The sequence below is a fragment of the Neofelis nebulosa genome, chromosome 5 (assembly GCF_028018385.1).
Source record: "Neofelis nebulosa isolate mNeoNeb1 chromosome 5, mNeoNeb1.pri, whole genome shotgun sequence".
NCBI lineage: Eukaryota > Metazoa > Chordata > Mammalia > Carnivora > Felidae > Neofelis > Neofelis nebulosa.
The window spans coordinates 93,518,650-93,543,219 of NC_080786.1; the positions used below are offsets into that span (position 1 = coordinate 93,518,650).

At 34.9% G+C, this 24,570-nt stretch overlaps 1 protein-coding gene across 3 annotated transcripts in view; it reads left to right on the top strand.

Annotated features, from left to right (window-relative positions):
• Positions 1–24,570, top strand: part of GSK3B (glycogen synthase kinase 3 beta) — a 195,490-nt gene that overhangs the window by 130,214 nt on the left and 40,706 nt on the right. For all 3 annotated transcript variants that reach the window (XM_058731277.1, XM_058731275.1, XM_058731276.1), the window contains exon 8: positions 22,284–22,379. In XM_058731277.1, coding sequence (XP_058587260.1) covers positions 22,284–22,379 — 96 coding nt within the window. The remainder of the gene's footprint in view (positions 1–22,283; positions 22,380–24,570) is intronic.

Here is a 24,570-nt window from a genome sequence, read left to right on the forward strand (position 1 = left end):
CAACTCTCCAATCAGTGAAAGAACCATCTTACTTACATTCCTGACAGGATGGATTTGCAGTGTTTCCTTAAAGACTTCCAATATCAAATCACTACTTTGGAACCCAATCTGCTTTGTATCTAGATAGCTTGAATTTAGTTTTTATTTGCTTAGCCATAACTCCTCAGTAGCTTTTACCAGTTGTTCACAGAACTATGATTGTTACTTAAAAATCCTTGCGTTTCATTCTATAAAAATATGTTACTTTTGATAAGGTGATTTTGTGAGTATGGTTGAAGAGACTACTGTGTGATCAAGAATATTCTTAACTATCCATATTTTTTATGATTTACACCTGAAACCTCTGTGGTATATGCAGTCTTTTTTGGGTAACCATCTTTCAGTTCCACATTAAAATTTAACCTTTGTTCAGCAGATCTGCTCCTTTCTGATTCTCACATTACACTCAGATCTGAGTTCAAATAATTTGGTCTTTTTTGTTTCAGAAAAGTTCATTCCCCATTATTCAAATTAATATTCCAATACAGGGTTTGGCAAACTTTTTCTTTGGAGGGCTAGATACAATATTTTAGGCTTAGTGGGCTAAAACACAAATCAAGGATGTCATAGAGATAGGCAACAAGAGAAAACAAATTTCTTCAAGTTTTTCATCGAGGAACATCAAAATATATTAATAATTGAGTATAGTTTTTTTTGTAATACAAGGCTACTAATTAGAGGAATGGAGTTCTTTTAGAGGAATGGAGTTCTTTTGAGGGAGGGCTATAACATTTCTCTTCACTGGAGTTAAAAGTTAGTATTCCCTATCAAATTGATATCTGTGTCATCAAAATGATTATTTGTAAAATCAGTTCTTAGTTCATAGACCACAAAAACAAGAGTTTGGGCCTTAGTTCGACCATACTATAGTGCAGTCATTCAGCATTTCTTTTATCCCCAGGTTTTCACTTGATGTACTTGAGCTCACCATACTATAATTCTCTGGGCATATTGCTATTCTATTTGTCATTTATGTTTAGCTTATTAGAATTATGTCATTTTCCTATGGATTATAGTTTAGAATCTTGTGATAATTTATTCTGTTTGTCATTGATTTCAGTTCATATACGATACAAATGAAATTAGTCATGAAGCTAAGTGGCTTTCTGTAATAAGTCCCTGTCTCATGCTTGCCATCATATCTTATAAATCTTTGTATCTAGAGCTTTTCTTATCACCACCATTATGGTCCTTTTAATTCATTTTTCACCTAGTATTGGTTTGTGCTTATTTAATAGATTTTAGTAGAAACTGTTACTTTGTTATTTATTGATGGTTTAAGACTTTTCATTTTCATATAGGGCTTATTTGTTTAAGTGTTAGTTAATCAATTTGTAGTTGTAGGCCAACTCTGAAATATGTGTTGTCTTGTCATCTTGCATTTGTATGTAAGGAACATAGTCACAACCCTACTGTAGTTCCACGATCACTGTCTATAGATGTTTTGAAGGTGATATGAGATAAAGGAATTAGGATCCCGGGGCACTTTGGAATATCCAGCTTCTTGATCCCTTTTACAGTTTTAAGCATAAAGACCCTGTACTAGTTTACTACCTACTTGGTGACCTGAAGTTATATATTACATTGAGATTAATAGACATTGTGTTGTGGTATGTGTGAGTAGTATGTACTAAATCTTACTGCCTGGAGGTTAATAAGCATTGTATAGGTTTTGTGTATGTGTTTAATATAGCTCTAAAATCTTGTTGATCTTGTATATTTGTTTGCTAAATATTGGATATCCGTGATGTTTCATTGACATAAAAACTCATAACTAATTCTGATGTAACTTCTCTAGTTTTCCTGATCTAAGTTGTAAATCAGAAAACAAGTTGTGTTGGTTAGCCTTTAAAGTTAAATGTTATTAAACACATTTTATAGTTTAAACAGATATTGTCAGTATTGCTAATCAGGGCTTCAAGAATAGATTTGAGGGGTGCCTGGGTGGCTCAGTTGGTTGAGTGTCCAACTTCGGCTCAGGTCATGATCTCGTGGTTCATGAGTTCAAGCCCCCACATTGGGCTCTGTGCTGATGCCTCAGAGCCTGGAGCCTGTTTCAGATTCTGTGTCTCCCTCTCTCTCTGTTCCTCCCCTGCTCGTGTTCACACACTCCCTCTCTCTCAAAAATAAATAAAAACATTTTTAAAAAATTTAAAAAGAAGAATAGATTTGAATTTTCTATGAAAGTGATCTTATAGGTGCCCAATTCATTTCTCAGTTTTTTTGAGATAATATAGTAATGAATCCTTATGATAATTAGGGGATCTATAAAAATCTGTTCTTTTCTATTTTCTCCCTTTAAAATTTTATGATTGCTTTGAGTATCTGGAGGTAGCTGACCACCAGTAAAATAAATACTCTTCTCTCAGGATTTGAGTTTATGCAAAAAATGAACAATCATACAGCAAATTTCATATATTTTATATGTGATAGACTTGCCACATTATTTTATAATGAATAGGGACTTTCTTTATCATTATGTTTATTAGCCAATGGCATCAAAATAGTTTTCAGTAAAGATTTAAGTTGAATTAAGCTGCAAGACCATTGTTCATTCATGAATTTGGAATTATCTAGGAATTAATAAGAAAAGTTGTGATTGTTGTATATGTTGTTTATTAAATTTTGTTGACTCAGATGCTCATACCAGTAATTTGTAGCATGAGTAACAGAGTTTTATAAACTGAGCTAACTTCATCTCTCTCTTTTTTTTTAATGTTTATTTTTGAAAGAGAGAGAGTGCATGCATGCAAGTGGTGAAGGGGGGCAGAGAGAGAGATCTCCTCTTTCCCTACCTTCTAATAAGAAGACTTTTATAAAATATTTAGAATAAATCCAAGTATGTTATCTTCAAATAAGTTAAAAGTATAAAGGAAAATGGAATTGAAAGTCTTGAAAAATCATTTCTAAGCATGAAGAACACTTTCTGAGGTTGGTTTCATACATAGGACCATTAGATCAGCAATTCATTATGCCAGTTAATTTCTGAATATCAAGAAATGCTTGGATCTTCAAAATATTTATAAAAAGAAATTCTGTCAAGAACTTCTCAGTTAAGATTTTTTTCCCCGTCAAATTCCTCCTTAATATACTACTTAAGATAAGTTCAAGAAATATCTCCTGTCAGGAGGAGGGGGTTGTTCAGCGTCTGACTTCAGCTCAGGTCATGATCTCATGGTTCGTGGGTTCAACCCCCACATCAGACTTTGTGCTGACAGCTCAGAGCCTTGTGCCTGCAGATTCTGTGTCTCCCTCTCTATTTCTCCCCTGCTTGCACTCTGTTTCTCTCTCTCTCAAAAATAATAAAAAAAAGAGAGAGAAAAATATCTGATGTGGTTTCAGCTATCTGATAAAAAATACAATATTTGGGGAAAATCTCTACCAGGAGTTTCACAAACACAGGTTCCGTGACATAGCATTGTCCTTTGGCACCTCTGCTGTCAGTCATAGCAGTAGAATTCTTTAGAAAAGAGTCTTCTGAAGACTTGGAGAAGGTAGTTTTTTATTAATGCCAATTACTTGTTTTATAATTATACTGTATTTTCTATGCTCAGTTCAGGAGACTGAGAATACACAGACACACAAATACAAAGAAAAGAACAAAAGCAGTTACAGTTCTGGCACATCATGAAAAACAACTTCTATAAATATTTTGATATCCTTTTCTGGACGTATATATGTTTAAACAAAAATGCCATCTGTTTTGTAGACTTTTTTTTACCAAATAACTCATTTCATTTCTCACAAGAAGTATATTTTGACTAAGTGACTTTTAAAAATGCGTAGATTCTATTGTATGATTATATTCTGAATTACATAATTGGTTTTGAAAAGAATAGCATAACGAAGGCAATGCGGTATGTTATTTCCTTGAAAAGAAATTACATGATATTTTTGGCTTCTCAAAGATTTGATTATTACATTATATAAATGACAAATTTACCCCATACTCCCCAAATGGATTGAAGTTGAAGCAATCTCTGAAGCTCTGAACCTGGAAGTGCTGTGAATTTTACTAATAGTTTCTTATCCCCCTCCGAATTCTAAACTATAAATTTCAAGTAAGGAAAGGTGAACTTCAGTGCAGAGCTCAGTTTCTGGATTATAATATTACAAGAGGCTCCTGGATGGCTGAGTTGGTTAAGCATCCAACTCTTGATTTTGGCCCAGGTCATGATCTTATGGTTTGTAAGAACAAGCCCCGTGTTGGGCTCTGTGCTGACAGAGCGGAGCCTGCTTCGGATTCGTTCTCTCTCTCTCTCTCTCTCTCTCTCTCTCTCTCTCTCTCTCTCCTCCCTCCCTCCCTCCCTCCCTCTCTCCCCTCCCCCCCCCCCCCCGCCTGTTCCCCTCCCCCTCACCGGTCTCTCTCTAAATAAATATTAAAAAATAAAATATTGGGGTGCCTGGGTGGCTCAGTCGTTTAAGTGTCTGACTTCAACTCAGGTCATGATCTCACAGTTTGTGAGTTCGAGCCCTGCATCCGGCTCTGTGCTGACAGCTCAGAGCCTGGAGCCTGCTTCGGATTCTGTGTCTCCCTGTCTCTGCCCCTCCCCTGCTTGTGTTCTGTCTCTCTGTCTCTAAAATAAAGAAACATTTTTAAAAAATAAAAAATATCTCAAAAAACTAAAAGTTTGGAAGAAACCAATTACTGTGTAGAATTTCAAATTTTAAATGAATTAATGTTCCTAAAGATATCCTTTTATTTATTACATAAATGTTTACTTATCCTTTGTAATAATTTGGCCATTGCTCCCTAATGGAAGAGTTTTAGAGCAGAATTGGTCAGAGTCCTATTTCTTGATAGAATTTCAATGGGGCTTCCATAGTTTTAGTAGCTAGCCTTTTAAATTTGGATATATTTCTTTTAGAAAAACACGACATTAAACATATAGATACTTAAATTATTTGCAGTAATAAAATTATTGTAAGGCAATTAAAGTTAATTTATCTTATAAAACAACTTTACTAAATTGTTTAATTTCTCTTAGCAATAATTACTGTTTAGATATCTGTGTAGGTAGCTCTTCCATAGATAAGAGCTAATAAAATCTTTCCTCAAGTAGAAGCATTATTTGAGAAATTTGAAAATAGGAACCAGTAAGATACAAATAATCTTTTGATTATGGGATTACAGCTAAGTAGGTGGACCTCATTTCTTATGCCTGTACGTAGAGAAAGATTTAGAAGGAAAAAGATTTAGCAGTGGAGAGTGGGATTAAGGGAAGAGGGAAAGGAGAAGGTTTTCACTTTTTATTGTTCTGTGATGTTGATTTTTTGAAACAATTGTTATTTTTTTGCAGTCACAGAAACTAGGAAAACAGATGTTTTCAATTGTGCTGGAATCTTTTGTTAGTAAACAAAAACAGTTAAGAGAACCCATTTTGTTATAAATGTTTGTCTAAACAGTTGTTTTCCTGGTCTTCCAGTTTGACTGATGGTTGTAATATAATTTAGACAAAGAGATCAGTGATTTCTTGGTTCCTCAAAATCTGCATTTTCAAATATTGGGAAACTACTGCTAATCACAAAAGCTGCCACTCGTTGAGACTTTACTCTGCACCAGCCACTGAGCTAAACACTTTACATACATTACTACATCAACCCTTATATTAATCCTAGGAAGATGATGATGATGATGATGATGATGATGATGATGATGGTGGTGGTGGTGATGGTGATGGTGATTGTTACGATGATTACCACCACCATATCCAGGAGAGGTTAGATGATAGAAAAATTCTATCTGATTCATCTTTAGCTAAATTGGTGTCCTCTGCTTATAGAATTTTATAGCTCTGTGGGGAAAGTATGATCCTTAATTTTAACTTGATATCCAGAACCAATTGAGTCATATTTATCATATATTACTGTTAAAAAAAGAAAAGTGACCACAAACTAAAGGAAAAAGCTCCTAAATTTTATTGTGATGAATACACCAAATCAGTTTGAGATGTCTTTGGACTAGGTCTAATTGTGCTTCATCTAAAGGAATCAAAGTTATAATGGTGGATTTCTTTGCTTTCAAGTATAGCTCAACCTTAACTTTCACCATCTTTGTTTAGCAAACGTTTTAGATTTTCAGTTATCCTATTCCCATATTATGGCTTGTTCAACACCTATGTGTGTACACTCTCCTTTGCTGGCCTAACACTCTATCAAATAGTCTCTCATTCAGAGCTTTAAGATATTAATTAAATCAGAGTTTAAGAAGTATGAAAGGTACTTATTTTCCTAAGATTTTTGATGGATCCGTGATGTGTCTTTACTAATATGCATTTGGAGTTTAAAACTATGTTACCTGGTAAAATTTCTTATGTAATAGAGCTCTTTTGTTGTTAACAGACTGCAGGGACAATATATTAAACTTAATTCTGTCTTCTTTTTCCACTTTCCAGAACATGTAAGTACACCCCATTATACATTGTGGTATACACTTTTACTTGTGTGTGTGTGTATAAATATATATATACATATATATATAATATGTAATAGAGTATTTGCTTAATTCATTTTTTATTGTTTAAATTTTTCCATGTTTGTTACTGACCAGAGCAGCAACTTTTAATAACTTTTGGATCATGGACCACTTTGAAAATCTGATTCTAGCAGTGGACTCTCCTCCAGAAAAATGCGTACATACCAGAATTTTACATATAATTTCGGGTGATTCTTGAGCTTTCTAAGCTCATTCAGGAACCGTAGGTTAAATATCCCTAAGCTAGTGCAAGGAACTATGGTTACGCTTTGTAGTAACCGCCTACAGTGTAGGTATTACACATACAATATGATGTAAACATTTTTTGAAGTAAGTGAATGGATAAAGGAGGCATTAAAGTAATTATTTTAATGTATTGCTCATCTGCCTTTTTACATTAAATAATGTTTTCCATAGACCAGAAGAAGCATCTGTTTTAACTTACTACTATGAAATTTTACTGGCTATATAGTAACTTACTCATAGTTGGCTAAATCTCTGTACACTATGGGTATGTGTGCCCAGGCATAGAAAGTGGCTTCCTGACAATGTGACCTGGTTCATCTTTTGACTTGAGAATAATGGCATTCATTTGAAATCTTTTACTTTCTCCAAAACAACCAGTGTAGGATCATTTAATAAGTTGCCAGTATATGTTTTATTTAAAGAGATATTTTCACACAAATGAAGTTTCATGACATTGTCACCTCAAAACTAATTTACTGGTAGTCCTTTTGTAGAATCTGAGTCAAAAGACCATTCATAGGATTACTCTTCTTGGGATATAGTACCCTTTACTTATCAACTGCACATTCTTTTGCACAGTTGCATTATTTGTGTTTGGCATAATCTCTAAAGTATGTAAAGGGGCAGGTGAGAGATGGGACAGGGAGAGAAATCTGTCAAGTTAACAGTATTCATAGTCCAGACCCTGATTTCAAGACTGATGTTTTTACTGAGAAGAACTCTGTGTTTCCTTTTTAAGCAAAAGGTTAGAAGTTTTGAGAGCAATGATTCTTAACAGCTGAGCTGTGAAAAAAATATGAAGAAACTCTGGAATCATGGAGAGGGTTTATAGTTTATAAAAGCATACTAAATGCTATATCATATTTATAAAACACAGGTTGTGTTTTATTGATATATATGGTACAAGGAAAACATGAAAAAATCTTGGTTGATTATGTTACAAAGAACTATAGTGTTAGTGATTCTCGAAGCAAGAGTTGGATGTTGTGTGAATAAAATGCTTACATACTCAAAGAGGGTGTGCTATTTTTTTAAGTTTTTTTTTTTTTCTATGTTTATTTATGTTTGAGAGAGAGACTGAGGAGGGGAGGGGCAGAAAGAGAGAGACACACAGAATCCGAAGCAGGCTCCAGGCTCTCAGCTGTCAGCACAGAGCCCGACGTGGGGCTCGAACCCACAAACCATGAGATCATGACCCAAGCTTAGTTGGACACTTAACCGACTGAGCAACCCAGGTGCCACAGGGGGTGTGCTATTTTTAAAGTTAAAAAAATAAAGTGGTTTCTTTTTTTTTCTTTTTTTTTTTTATGAACAGATTCTGATACCACCCCCAACACACACACACAAACACACCCCTGCCACCCCTTTCTATTTTTATACTTCTTTGTTGAGCATACTACTTCAGTTGAGATTCACCCAGGAAAAAAGGTCTTTTGATGCCTGTGAACATGTATCAGCCAAGAATGACTGTTGTACTTACATTCAGTAGTTTGCAAAACAATAGTTCCCTTTTTAGGGGGAAGGAGGAGACTTATTTCCAAGTACAAAGTTTTATTCAAGAAATAAAGAACGAGGGTCAAAACGGTCTTTAAAAAGAAGAATGAAATGGAGGAATTGTACTTCCCATTTTAGAAATTTATTATGTAGCTGTAGTTATCAAGACAAGTACATACACAATGGGATAGTATTTGGCCATAAGAAAGAAGGAAATCTGCCATTTTAGAACATGGAGGGACGTTGAGGGCATTATCCCAACTGAGATAAGCCTGACAGAGAAAGACAAATACTGCATGGTATCAATTATATGTAAAATCCAAAAAAAAAAGAAAGAAAAAAGTCTAAGTTTAGAAATAGAGAGTAGACAAGTATTTGCCAAGGGCTGGGGAGTGGGGGAAAATGAGGAAAGGCTGTAAAGGGTACACTTTCAGCTGTAAGATGAGTAAGGTCTGAGGATCTAATGTAAAATATGGCAACTATAGTTGATAACACTGTATTATTTCATTGAAATTGGGAAAGAGAGTAGAACTTAAATGTTCTCACCAAAAGAAAAATGTGTGATGATGGAGATGTTACTTAACTAGATGGTGGGAATCCTTTCACAGTGTATATGCACATCAAATCACTACGTTGTATATTTTATGCTTTAAAAAAAAAAAAAAAAAAAAAGGACATGGTGATACAAGTATAACTCTACAGATCAAATAGGATTGAGAGTCCAGAAGTAAACCTTTACATTTATGGTCATTTGGTATATGACAGGGGTTCCAAGGCAATTCAGTGGGGAAAGTATAGTCTTTTTAGAGCTTAGAACTGAATATCCATACACAAAAGAGTGAGAGGTTGAACTGCTACATCATACCATATTATAAAAATTAACTCAAAATCAATCAAAGACCTAAATGCAAGAGCCAAAACTGTAAAACTCTTAGAAGGAAATCTTTGTGACCCTCAATTAAGCAGTGGTTCCTTAGATATGACAGGAGGCACAAGTGATAATAGAAAAAGTAGATACATTGAAATTCATCAAAATTAAAAACTGTTGTGTTTCAAAAAAGTTAAAAACCCACAAAATGGCAGAAAATTTTTACAAATCATATATATTATAAAGGTCATATCTAGAATATATAAGGAACTCCTAACAACTCAACAATAAAGACAGCCCAATAAAAAATGGGGAAAGGGTTTGAATAAACATTTCTCTAACGAGATACCTATGGCCAGGAAGCACAAGATGCTTAACATCACTACTCATTAGAGAAATGCAAATTAGTACCACAATGAATACTATATCACATTCACTAGGATGGCTAGAATAAAAAGACAAACAATAGCTAGTGTTGAAGATCTGGAGAAATTGAAACACTCATGCATTGCTGGTGGGATTGTAAAATGGTGCAAACCAAAAATGGTTTGTATATGTTAACTATGTAAAATATTAAACATAGAATGGCCATATGACCCGGCAATTCCATTCATAGGTCTGTATCTCAGAAAGTTGAAAACACGTCCACACCTGTGTTTGTACATGTGTACAAACTTGTATATACATGTTTATAGTAGCATTATTTATAGCCAAAAAGTGGAAACATTTTAAATGTCCATCAGCTAATGAACAGATAAAATGTCAAGCACAAAAATCCACATGTTATATGATTCCATTTGTATGAAATGTTCAGAATAAATATCTATAAAGACAGAAAGATTAGTGGTTGTCAGGAGCTGGGAGGAGTGGGGATGAGAGTGATTGTTCTTAGGTACAGGATTTCATTTTGAGGTAAAGAACATATTATAAAATTAGATGGCAGTGATTGTTGTACACCTCTGGGAATATACTAACAAACCACTGAGTTATATAGGAGTGAATTTTATGATATCTGAAGCATATCTCAATAACGATATTTTTTAAAAAGATAAGAATGAGTGCATCTACTTATGAAACTATTGATAAGGTAGCTTTGTTGTTACTCTGATCATATTTTTGCAAAGGACTCTAGATGACTTCTCATATTTATCCATCTACCCCCTGGCACCTGATCAACTGACAGATGGTACAAGAGTGAATGGACTAGAGCATGGAGACATAAAGGAACCCTCCTACACTAGCTCACCTTCCCTAGGCTGAAAATTTAAACTAGCCAAATCGTATAGTTTTGTTCAAATAACATGACAACTTGCTGCCCTTTTCAGTGAAATTCCTAATGGAATTTAAAAATTTGTACTGCTATTACAGCTTTTTATTCCTTGCCTTTTGGAAATTGGAAGAAAACCCTAAGAGAGAAACATTGCACCATAAAGACAAGGGTTTCTTATATGAAAATTTAAATCATATATTATAGGGAAGAGGCAGATATTGGATAAAATCTACATAAGTTTTCTGGGAGTGCAAATGTAAAGTAGTAATTCCAATGTCATTAGAATACTGATAGTTTGAAATAGAATAGCTCAGTGACATGTTTTCTAGTTTTAGAGACATTTGTCAAGGCTTATGGTGTAGGCAGCCAAACCTGAGAGTTATCCAAACTGGAAAACAGTTCTTTTTTGCAGAAAAGAAGTGAAGATGTTTGATTGTTCAGCCATGCTACATATAATCTCTCTTGCCTCTAGGTTATTCAATTTCTATCCACTTATTTAAAAAGCTTTATTATATAATAGGCCTGGCCATGTGCCCCTTTAATCTTTCAGGAAGCATACCACTTTAACTACTAATGTTTTTATTAGGTGCTGGGCTAGAACACAGAGAGTCCTTGCTCTCAAGGAATTCAGAGACTAAGAGGAAGGGGGGAATAACTGAGGGCAATGGAGTAAGGTGGGTATTACCCAGAAGTCTGGGCAGAGTACAAAGGCAGCATTGTATTTGGAGGGAGTGCTCTCTGGAAAGGTATCATGGGACAAGTAACTCTTGAGCTGAATCTTGAAGCAAGGAAAGGTATTCACCTTTTTAGAGGACCCTTTAGAAGGAAATAGAGGACATGTGTGTGAATTTGGGCAAAGACGCTTAGTGAAATTGGGTCTGTTACGTGTTTATGGTTTGAACTTAAGGTTCTGAATGGTGGGTATACTAGGATAGGAATTTACTGGGACAGAGAAGGCTGGAGCTATGGGCCATCGCCAGACCACATTAGCTTGTAGGTAGTAGGAAGCCACTGCAGGATTTTAAGCAGAAGAGTAAAAACTGTAACAGGATTTCTTTTACTTCACCCTTGCTGTTAAGGCTGCACATGCAGCATTCTGCTGCTGAAGTTTGGCGACCTCTGCTGTTGAGCTATTAAAAATAAAGCTGTGAAAGAACTGCTTATCATACTTTAGTCAGATGATTCTTGGCTTTCTTTCTTTGAAGAAATAAATAATAAGTCCTCATTTGATATTTATCAGTGTCTGGGTACATATGTAGCTAAATGAGTGAGAAAATGGTACAACAAATGTGGATGGGCCTGGGTGCAAATGAAGTGATTGATTTAATCATGAACAGCATTCCCAACCCAATGTGGCCGACTAATCTCTGATTTTTTGGATCCTTTCACCACCTTACCTGTCGTGATCTAGGATGGTGGGCCAAACAAAAGGTGTTTTTTTACAGTAAATGGAGAGGTCTTATTCTAATAATAGATAACAGAATACATATACTCTTAACAGTAGTGTGATAATTTTTAACATCTCCCCTCCCCCCTTTTTTAATTGTGTGAACTATCATACTTACAGAAAGTACATAAAACATTTATGTGTAGTTTCATTTCCTTTAAGTCATGGCAGAACTCAGTTTTTAGGAAACCCAGAAAGAGTTATTTTTTTTCTTACCGTATGTCCTTAATCTAAAAGTTTTGGAGAAAAATATTTTTCTATCTTTTAAAATTCAAGGGAATTTTAAAGAGTTGATAAGATTCATTTCAAACATTCTTTTTTAATCTATCAAATGAAAAGGCTCAGTTTATATAATTTGAAAAATTCCAACTATATAATTGAGGTGGAGTAAATCAGGTAGAAATATACTCCTAATAGCGTATCAGGTAGAAATATATACTCTGTATATAATAAAACTGAATATAAAACCTAAAGATATACTCAAATAGAAATAGGATAGTCAGTTAAATGTCCTCTGTGTTTATTGTATTGATTGCAGATAGTGATGCTTTTAGAATCTTTGCTCTTCATAATTTGTCATTTACCTTTCAGCCTGTAACATTGCTGTCCCTCCATTATCCAGTTCTTAGTCTCTGTTCCTATTCAGCTGTTACTGTTATCCAAATCAGGCTGTTTTCCACTTCACACCTATCGTGCATAGAATGCGCATCTGACTCATTTGCTTCCTAGACTCTTTAAGTAGAGTCAACTCTTGTCTCTCCTTCCAGAACTCTTTCCTGAACCCCCTCCCCTTCCTCTAGAGCAGGGTAGCACTTTCATCTCACACATGTATCTACGCTTATTTTGTTGTACTGATCTTTGCTGATTGTAGAAGTCTCTCTGCCCTACAGCTCTTTCAAGATAGGAACTCAATAAATGTTTTGAATGAATGAATGACTTAAGAGGATGAGCACAAAATTTTAAATGCCTCTTGATTGTCTTACCTTTGCTTTCTTTAAATATTTATTTTGAGAGAGAGAGAGCACACGTGTGCTTGCAGGAGGGGGACAGAGGATTTGAAGCGGGCTCTGTGCTAACAGGAGAGAGTCCAAAGCAGGGCTTGAACTCCCTAACAATGAGATCGTGACCTGAGCCAAAGTCAGACACTTAACTGACTGAACTACCCAGGAGCCCCATACCTTTGCTTTCTTAAAGACCATGTATATATTATATATAAAATAATTCTGTAGAGTTTGGTACCTACTCTGACACTTTAGATGCTGGCCTTAACAGAGGATAAGGATAAGCATCTGGTTATATTTAGTGTAGTAAATGTATCACAAATTACATAGTGGTCTGTTTTACTTTTCAAGTCAACATCATCCAGGTGTAATTTACATAAAATGTAGCTGTTATAAGTATATAGTTTAATAAGCTTAGACAAATATATATAACCATGTCCAGGTCAAGATTTAGAACATTTCCGTCACCCCAAAAGTGTTCCTGTGTACAGCCTGGGCTGAGTAAATATTCCAGCGTATGCCAGGCAAACCAAGACAGTTGATCCTTCTCTTCATGCACCTTCGCAGTTAGTTCCCCATCTTCTGTCTCAGATGACCATTGGTCTGCTTTCTTTCAGTACAGATTTGTTTTTCTTGTCTATAATTTATTATGAATGTATGTTTCTTTTGTATCTTTTTTTGCTCAACATCGTGTTCTTGCGATTCATCAGTGTTGTTGCTTATATCACCTGTTTTTTCCATTTTATGCTGAGGTATATTCTATTAGAACACACTTTTTTTAAATTTTTTTTTTTTAACGTTTATTTATTTTTGAGACAGAGAGAGACAGAGCATGAACAGGGGAGGGGCAGAGAGAGAGAGGGAGACACAGAATCTGAAGCGGGCTCCAGGCTCTGAGCTGTCAGCACAGAGCCCGACACGGGGCTCGAAATCACGGACCGCGAGATCGTGACCTGAGCCGAAGTCGGCTGCTTAACCGACTGAGCCACCCAGGCGTCCCAACACACTTTTTTTTAATCTCTTCACCTGTACATGGACATTTGACTTGTTTTTGGTTTTTGGCTGTTGCAAGTAAAACTGCTATGAATGTTTGTTTACAAGTCTTTTTGCAGGCATATGCATATTTCTTTTCAAGAAAGGACTTGAAAGTATCTATAAAGGACTGAAGTTGCCAGTCATATAATAAGCGTATGTTAACTTCATAAGAAATTAGCAAACTGTTTTCCAAAGCAGTTTTACTGTTTTTCACTCCCACCAACAAATAAGAGAGTTCCTGTGTTCTACATTTTCGTCTATGCATGGTATTCAAGTATAGTCTTAAAATTAATATTATCATTAGGAAATGTCCGTCTTTAGTTTAATTTCCTTGCCCTGAAGTCTCCATTTTCTGACATAGACACTCCATTTTTCTTATAAGTGTTTGCATGGTATAAGTTTCTGCATTTTGAGCTATGTGTCTTTATATTTCAAGTTTCTCACAGACAACATATACTTACTTTTTTTATAGAGTCTGACAATTTCTACCTTTTTAAAAGTTTTATTTATTTATTTCAGAGAGAGAGAGAGAGAGAGAGAGAGAGAGAGAAAGAATCCCAAGCAGGCTTAGCGCCATCAGCACAGAGCCAAACATGGGGCTCAATCCCATGACCCATGAGATCATGACCTGAACCAAAACCAGGAGTCGGATGCTTGCTTAACTGACTGAGCCATCCAGGCGCCCCTTTTTTTTACTTTTAAATAGTGCAAACCTTTGCATGACATTCCAAATTTATTGAACTACTGATGCAAAATTATACAAATTGTGCTACTTTACTTAAGGCTTTTAGTTTACACCTGACCACCTTTAAGCAGTTATGGCTTCCAAAACAATTTAATAACAACAATAGTTTCTGTAAGTTAGGCTTTGCAATTAAAAATTCTTGCAATAAAATTACAGTATGCACAACTATGCATAATATGGCACTTACCCACTGTTCAACATTCCAAGCAAGATTTTATACATGTGAAATAATCACGGCAGGCAAAAATACTAAAAGTTGAATGCTTGGTATTGCAAATATAGTTAGACATGAGTAAGCATAGGATTTACAGCGAGAATCTACAATTAAAGAAGTCTGAAAGTGATTTATCAAAGTTTGAGGTTTGTTAAACTTTCTAATCTTGTTTAGCTAATTAGATGCTTACATTTCTTCATATAATTCTTCTGTTGCCTCAGATCTATATTAACTGTTCAAGATATTCTTTTTATTAAGTTGAATTACCAGATATGGGTAGATTTATTTTAAATCATTTTTTATTGTTAATTCTGTTTTTTTAGCTTTTAATTATAGCCTTGTGATCTTATAAAATCTTAGTATATCCTGCACAACTCAAAGAGATTCAGACTTCATTTTATAGTATAATCATTAGAGTTTAAGAAAATGATTTTTTTGAATTATTTAAAAAAAACTTTTCCTTGTTTTTTCCCTTAATATTAGGTATACCATTTTAGGGAGTCAACTACACATGTATTTGAATCCCATATTTACAGCTGACAAACTGTAGCTTTGAGAAGTTGGTTTACTGCCATCACTTGTAGGTTTCTTTTAAGTGTAAAATGGGTAATAAAATATTTATAAAGTTTAAATGAGAAAAGAAAACTGATAATCCCTCACGCAGAGCTTTCTATGTACTGAATGCTCAATAAATATTTCTTGTCTTTGTTCTCGCCTTTTCCTCACTCATGGACCTTTTGAAAGGAGAACTTACATATGCTGTCTCCACTTACTTCAGATGATTGTGTCTGCTTCCTCTTTTCATGGTTGATCTCACCATGGTCAGAAGGGAAGTCTCTTCACAGCCAGATGGAGTAAACACCTTTTGGGCTTTATTTTAGCTGAGCTAATTGTGTCATAAGTTACCTCTCTGTCCTTTAAATGTTTACTTTCCTTGGCCTCCATGGTATCATTGTCTGTAGGACTTCTAGTCTCTTGGACTTCTGTCTCAGTTTTCTTTTTAAATTTTCCTTTTACCTATATATTTGTGTCCCATGGGCCATCTTTAGTGCTCTTCTCCTTCAGCTTGCTCGACCTGTTATACACTGTCGCATCCACCAAGCACCTGTACATCAAGTACTACCAAACCTGTTTTCTACCCTCATGCCCTCTTCGAAATGATATACCTAATGTTGGCCACTTAGTTCTTCTTGAATGTCTTAAATATTATTTTTTTTCCAGCACTATGCGTTCATGCTTAATAGCATCAACATCTTTCACGGCTTCCAAAATTAGAAACAAATAGTGTCTTCCAATCAAGTCCAATAAATGGATTCTTTGATACCATCTCCTAAAATTGTTTTGCCACTGATGAGATTTGAATTATGCCCAACTCTGCTTCTAATTAGTTTTAACCTGAAAAGGTACTCCTTCTGGGCCTCATTTTTTCTCATCTCTAAAACTGTTTGGAAGAGGTCAGAGTTTGGCAACTACGGTCCAGGAGCCAAACGCACTCTGCTACTTATTCTTGTAAATAAACTTTTGTTTATGGCTGCATTTTGCTACAGCAGCAGAGTTGAGTAGTGACAGAGGCTCTGTGACCTACAAAGCCTGAAGTATTACTCTGATGCTTTATAGAAAAAGTTTGCTGACCCCTGTTCTATGGGATTTCCCATTTAGTTCCATCTCTTTTAGCCAACCTGAGGAGAACCTGGTTTAAGATTTTTTAAAAAATAATAAAAAGAATAGAAAAATATTATAGTAGTTGAGTATTTGGCAAGAGAAGTTAAACATAGAAAATCCTATGACATTAGAATCTCTGTTTCCCCATCTAATGGCCTCAGTGAGTCATGATCATGTGGCCATAACATGGATAAGAAGTTCTCCATTGCTGCTTTGTGGTAACAGACTAGTTTATTTGGTTAATTGCTTTTAACTAACCAATAGTGAATAGATCAGTGATTCCACTTACTGGTTAGTAACTAGGTTCTTAGAAGTCACAAATACACATATTTTAAAAGTAAAGGACACATTTAAACTCTGACCATCAATTATAATTAAGAATCTTTTTTATATCATTATTTGCTAAAACATTATTTCTCAGTGTGATAACAGATTTTGCACATATATACACTGTGTATATTGAAAGAAGATTCGAAATACACAGAAAAATACTTATGTAAAAGTCATAAATATTGAACCGTAATTAATTCCAGTACACATATGCTGAGGTGTACTAATGTCTGCAGCTGACTTTGAAATGTATCAAAAAATAAGGTGAACTTATATATGTGTGGATAGATGGATGGAAGTGTGATGAACCAAACACAGTAAAATGTTAATCATAGAATCTGGGGAGTTGGTATAAAGGAAAAGGGTTTTCACTGAAAAAAATACATATAAAATTTTGGGCAAATGTTTAGATATGAGTGGCTCTGAGATAGGAATTTAAGGAGAAGATATAGGAGTGAAAACACACACAGTATACCTTCTTGCTTTCACATTAAATAAATTATTAAAAGTTTGTATGTTAAGCAAACTTGTATATATGGCATGTTTAACAGCTGTTTTATTATGTATTTCACAGATTTACTTCACCTTAGGTTATAATAAAAAACACATAAGAATTATAACATTCACTTCAGGGAGGATGCTGTCTTTTCATTATAGTTTGTAACTGGAATTCTCTTGCTTAGCCCCTATTGGAAAGTTAACCAAATGGCTGATAAGTCCATGTGATCTCTGTCCATACAGTCTGTATTTACTAATTGGACATCATTCAATTCTCATTTCTTTTGGCATTCTTACCAACTTGTAGGGAGTTAGGACTGTGTCTTGTGTTAACAAAGTACTGAATAAATAGAGGGGGACTGCACAGCAAATAGTGATTCAAATGTGGGCATTTTTCTTAAATGTCATTTCGTTTACTGTGAAATATATCATAATACAGAAATATATTAAAATGCATTCAGTGTAAAGCACAATAATAAAGTGAATATCATGTAATTATTACTCATATTAAGAATTAACAGTTAGAGAGGGAGGGAGCCAAAACATAAGAGACTCTTAAAAACTGAGAACAAACTGAGGGTTGCTGGGGAGCGGGGAGGGAAAGGAGGGTGGGTGATGGGTATTGAGAAGGGCACCTTTTGGAATGAGCACTGGGTGTTGTATGGAAACCAATTTGACAATAAATTTCATATTTTAAATAAATAAATAATATTTTTTAAAAAGGTTATAAAAAAAACAATTAAAGGAATTATGTATGCCCCAATCTGGTTATAATCCCTCCTATATTTTCTCTGTTGAGTTTAATAATCCATACCTGATTTTTCTAACAAATATTCCCATGTTTTTTATTTTAGTTTTTATTTCCCATGTTTGTTTATTATATAGTTTTACAATTTTACTATATAAACTAAAATATACTTTGGTCTTGCCTGCTTTTAAACTTTATATAAGGCAGTCCTACTGTATGTATTCATTGTTGAGTGAAAACACCACTTTGTGAGATTCTTCAGAAGGGATGTGTAGTTAATGTACCATTTTATGACTGTACCTCAATTTATTAATGCTACTTTGGGATTTTTGCTTTTGCCTGCAGTATTTTATTATTATGAACAATGTTGCTTTGGATATATAAAGTTTCTCTAGGTTAGAGGATATACCTTAAAATGGAATTAGTAAGTTATAGCATCATTGAAGATATGCATTTTAAATACTCAGTTATTCATGTCATTGTTGTTGTTGTTGTTGTTTTCTTCCAGTAGTTAAAAGAATCCACTAGGGTTGCATTTGGGGAGCAGAATTATCGATTAGTTCACTCTCCCTTCTTTTTCACTCCTCTCCCTCTTTCCCAGTACATATACACACATACATAGACACACAGACGTGCACGCGCGGGCGCACACACACACACACACACACACACACACACACCCTTCATTGAGGGTCTAAAATAGGATATTAGTGTTTGCTTTATTACTTAAAAATAAAAACTGAGGGGCTCCTGGGTGGCTCAGTCGGTTGAGCATCCAGCTTCAGCTCAGGTCATGATCTCACAGTTCATGACTTTGAGCCCCACGTCAGGCTCTGTGCTGACAACTCAGAGCCTGGAGCCTACTTTGGATTCTTTGTCTCCCTCTCTCTCTGCCCCTACCCCTCTTACATTCTGTCTCTCTCTCAAAAATAAATAAACATTTAAAAATAATAAAAATTAAGATTCCTTTTTAGCCTTCATATTTTAAGTGTGAATAGTTCCTTACTTACAATGTCTGATGTCTACGGCTACAAAAGCCAGTGATTTCCCTTCCCAATACTAAATAATACCTTGCTCCTGTCTGTAAAGTTGGACTTCTGCTACAAAAAGGAAGGGAGCTTAAATAACTGGAGATATGTTTCCAGTGCCCAAAAGTGAGCTTTCCACAGAGTGATGTGTTATAATTTAGATTATTTTTACACATCTTTTTTTATCCCCTCAATGACATCAGGGGTTTGCTCAGAGATTGTCTTTTAGGCAATTAAAAGTCATTCTAGGGGCGCCTGGGTGGCGCAGTCGGTTAAGCGTCCGACTTCAGCCAGGTCACGATCTCGCGGTCCGTGAGTTCGAGCCCCGCGTCGGGCTCTGAGCTGCCGGCTCGGAGCCTGGAGCCTGTTTCCGATTCTGTGTCTCCCTCTCTCTCTCTGCCCCTCCCCCGTTCATGCTCTGTCTCTCTCTGTCCCAAAAATAAATAAAAAAAAAAAAACGTTGAAAAAAAAAAAAAAGTATTAAAAAAAAAAAAAGTCATTCTATAGTTAACTAGATTCTTTTTTTACTTACATTGATAAATAATAGTATATAACTCTATGGCTCAGAATGTTCTACCTCTCTTACTTCAACTTTATATATTCTAATACTTAGTTTCTGAAAGATATAATTGACATATAATAATGTGCACATATTTAAAGTGCACAGTTTGGTAAGACGTATTCACATAAGAAACTACCACCATGAAATCAAGACAATGAACATATTCCTCACCCCCCATAATTCACTAGTACTCTTTGTAAGGCTTGTCTCCAGCCTTCACAATCATGGCTTTCCTTTCTGTCACTGGAGACAAAATTTTCTACATTTCTGTACAAATGAAATGATAACAGTAGGTACTGTCTCTGGTCTGGCTTATTTTACTCAGTGTAAATTTTTTTAGATTCATCCATGTTCTTTTTCTTATTAGTGAATAGTATTCTATTGTATGGGTATACCCTCATTTGTTTATTTATTCATCTGTTGTGGACATTTGAGTTGTTGCTACTTTTTTGGCAGTTGCAAAAAAAGGTGCTATGCACATTTGTGTAAAAGTTTTTGTATGAACATATGCTTTCATTTCTCTTGGGTAAATACCTAGGAGTAGGAATGATGGATGTATGGTAAGTATATGTTTATGTCTTGAACATACTGCCAAAGTATTTTCTAAGGCGCCATACAATTTTACCTTTCCTCTAGCAATGGATGAGAATTTCAGTTGCTCTACATCCTCACCAGGACTTGGTTTACACAGGCAATCTTTTTTTTTTTTTTTAACTTTAACCTTCTTAATAGGTATGTAGGTGGTATCTTACAGTTTTAACTAGCATTTCCTTGATAATAATGAGGTTGAGCATTTTTGCATGTGCTTATTTAGTTACTATCTGAGTGTTCTTTGGTGAAGTGTCTGATTCTATCTTTTGCCCATTTTTATTGGGTTGCTTGTCGTTTTGTTTTGAGTTTATAGGAGTCTTTTCTATAATCTAGATAGGAGTCCTTTGCAGAATGTATGTTTTGCAAATGTTTTCTTTCAGTCTGTAGCTTGCCTTTTTGCTTTCTTAAGAGTGTCTTTTGGGGGCGCCTGGGTGGCTCAGTCGGTTCAGCATCAGACTTCAGCTCAGGTCATGATCTCACTATTTGTAAGTTCAAGCCCCATGTCAGGCTCTGTGCTGGCAGCTTGGAGCCTGGAGCCTGGAGCCTGCTTCGGACTCTGTGTCTCCCTTTCTCTCTGCCCCTCCCCTGCTCGCACTCTGTGTCTCTCTCTCTCAAAAATAAATAAACATTAAAAAAAAAAAGAGTGTCCTTTGAAGAATAAAACTCTTAAAATTTTGATTAAGTTCTGGTTTTAATGAAGTCTAGAGAATTAGAACCAAAAAACAAATCAGAAAAACCCTGAAATTCTTACTTTGCCCTGATTATCTACTGGTTACCACCACAAATCCAGTACTTATTATTAAGTTCCACTCCTTCTTTGCCACTGTTTTTGAATTACAAATGGCTGAATATTGTAACAAGTTTGTTTTATACCAGGCTTTAGAATTATAAAGAAAGATATATATCATCTTTCTTCAAAGCACTCTCGTTTTTAGTAATTTATGTTTCTTCCTGTCATCTGTCTTGTGCAGTCAATTCCATAGACTTTCCTTTGTCCAGTGCATACTGCATCTCTAGAGGCAATGATGCATTCAGTATATTTTTATTTTGTATTATACTCTTTCCCATGCACAAATTATGTAGTTTCATTATAACAGGAAATCTCTTCTTCTTTGTATTCTCCATATGTCATAGCATAGTTCCTTGGACACAGGAAACAATCACTAAATACTCACTGAATGGTATTATTGATGACTGTTTGAGTAAGTTCTCCTTATTAATTTATTGATAATAAAACCTGTGGGGCACCTGGGTAGCTCATTCCATTAAATGTTTGACTCTTGACCTCATCTCAGGTCATGATTTCATGGTTCATGAGTTCGAGCCCCACGTCGGGATCTGCGCTGACAGAATGGAGCTGCTTGGAATTCTCTCTCCCCCTCTCTCTGCCCCTACCCACTCGTTCTGTCTCTCTCTCTTTCTCTCTCTCTCAAAATAAATAAACTTAAAAAAATTAAAACCTTTGACTATACTAAATGAATAAAAGATCTCATTTCAAATGTCCATGGTTACAGTAGATGGTTTTTCCAGTTAGAACAAAGATGTTTGATTTTTACTTAAATGCTTTTGAGTGATCTTTTTTTTACAACCGTGGCTTCACATTATGATTATCTCATAGAAGTCTGTGTAGGGTAGTATAGCATTAGGATCCATAGCCAGTTAAAATTAAAAGTCTTGGAGTGTCTGGGTGGCTCAGTCAGTTAAGTGTCAGGCTCTTCTGACTTCAGCTCAGGTCACGATCTCACCCCCATGTTGGGCTCTGCACTCACAGCATAGAGCCTGCTTGGGATTCACTCTTTCCCTCTCTCTCTGCCCCTACCCCACTTGCGCGTGTGCTCTTTCTCTCTCTCTCAAAAATAAACTTAAAAAAAAAAAAAAAAGTCTCGTGCAAAGTCTGCTTTTTCTAACGAGTTTTGTATTTCATAACTTTGGAATTCCTTTTTCCAATGAAACCAATATGCTAAAACATAAAGACTTAATATTTGTAAGTATATAGAAAAATATGGCAATAACTTGCTTTCTTTATCTAGGTCCTGGGGACACCAACAAGGGAGCAAATTAGAGAAATGAACCCAAACTACACAGAATTCAAATTCCCTCAAATTAAGGCACATCCTTGGACTAAGGTGAGTCAAAAAGAGTTTTTTAAAAAGCACATTAACCAGTAGTTAACTTAAACTTGGGTTTCTCATTGTTCTTAAACTAAACTATTTTGATACTAGATAGCTGCCTGAGTACAAAGTATACAGCAGCTCTGCATCTAAATATAGTTGGGTAGTATCAGTGTGTCATTGACGGTATATAGTTTTGTCCCTACTGATTTCCTGTAGATGGTTTTCAGCCTGGGTTTTTGTTTGTAGGATAACGACAGTGTACCTATATCATCAAAATAAAGAATTTCACCAGGAGTAGTATCTTATATATAAATTTTGACTATGTAAAACTCAGAAGTTAATTTCTTTACACAGAGATACTTTTTCAATATATAGCATATGAAAATGTATATTTCATATATTTTTAAAACTTATATAGACCTTATTATAGATTATACTGTCTTTTTTCTTTTATTTACTTTCCTGTTGGTGTTTTGGGAGAGAAATAAAAAGATTTGATCTCGCTTGGAGTATACATTGAAAGTATTGGTATGTTAATGGGCTATCACTAGCCCTTGAATAGCCTCACCCCAACATTAGATGGAACCAATTCTAAGAGCATAGGTACTAATTTACCAGAAAATTGATTTTTTGCTTTGATACTTAATTGAAATAATTTTAAGAGAGATTTTACTTAAAAGTTTTTTCATTTCGGTGTAATTTGTGAGATTAGAGCAGAGGAAAAAAATCTCAATCAGGGTTTATTGCTAGAGTGAATCTCTAGTGTCCTTATTTTATAGATTCAGAAACTCTGGCCAAAGATACCAAGTGACTTATTCAGGATTACATAGGTGGCCATGACAAAGCCAGGATTAAACTTCTACTTTCTCTCTCTGTGTGTGTGTGTGTGTGTGTGTGTGTGTGTGTGCGCGCGCGCGCGCGCATGTAATGCCAGACTTATTTAGAGTTATGTAACATGTACCTCTTCTCGTCTTTATATTTCATTATATATTTTTGTGAGTTAGAAATGTTCAACTCTTTTATGGTTCAAGCAGAGATTTTCTGTACTTAAAAATGTAGGTGTAACATTTTGTTTTGAGCATTGATAGGTTCATTTAGTTGGTTATGTATCTTTTATGATAAGAGGTGAAATAATTTAGGGCTATAGATGAAATAATTTATATTCCCAGATTCAAAGTATGTTTCTTTCTGTAAATTGTATTATGGTTCTCGTTACTTTTCCTTCAAGTTCTCAGAATCTTATTATCTCTCTTCACTGCAGAAGATCCTTTTGTTACTAATTACTTGTTTAGAATCGGAGATCTTGGTGTTTTAGTGCCAGAATTCTAGGTTAGCTTTTACTGGCCATGATGTTGCCTTCCCCACCACACCTTTTAAAATTTATAATAAACACTAAATATTCTGAGATAAACCATTCTTTGATCTTTATACTTAAAGTTTATTTTGAACTGGGTCGGAAGATACTTAGGGTCTCTCACCTGGCTCTAAACTCAGAGATTCCTAGGTGACCTTTTGGGATTTAAAGTTTGAGTTGTAGTTTGAATTCAGTGAAGTTTTATAAGTTAAAGTATAAGTGACTTGTAGTATACTATGATTTCAACCATGTTAAAGAAAAACAAAAAATAAAGAGAATTCTATATATTGAATAAATACAGGGAAATACTCCAAAATGCTAATGTTTGAGTGAGATGAGTGTAGGTGATTTTATTTTCTTTGTTCTGCATTTCCACACTTTCATTAATAAGTGTGTCATTTTTATGAAGAAGGAAAAATAAAGCTCTTTTTGGTACAACCTAAGTATTCCTTACATGCTACCCTTAATATAGAGTATCTATCTAACCAACATGATGCTGAAATTGAGGTCATGAAATTTACTTTAACAGTTTCTATCCTTTTTTTTTTTTTTTTTTTTTTTTTACATCAAGACTGCTGCCAGTATTAGTGTGTGTCATATTCTGCATTTTTTCCCCCAGGATATATCTTTTGAAGTATTAGCTAAGATGGAACGTGAGGTGAGGAATGGTTGTTTATAATTAAAATGCAGCCTGCATAAGATTTGTGGTCAATATGTATACTTTACATCTTCCTCTACTTATGTGGACTCCTCATGTTTTATATCTTACAATAATGCTCTTCAAACTTGAATAATCTATATAAAGCCCTTTTGTTTGTCTGTCTTCTTTAGGCTTCCATTCCTATATAC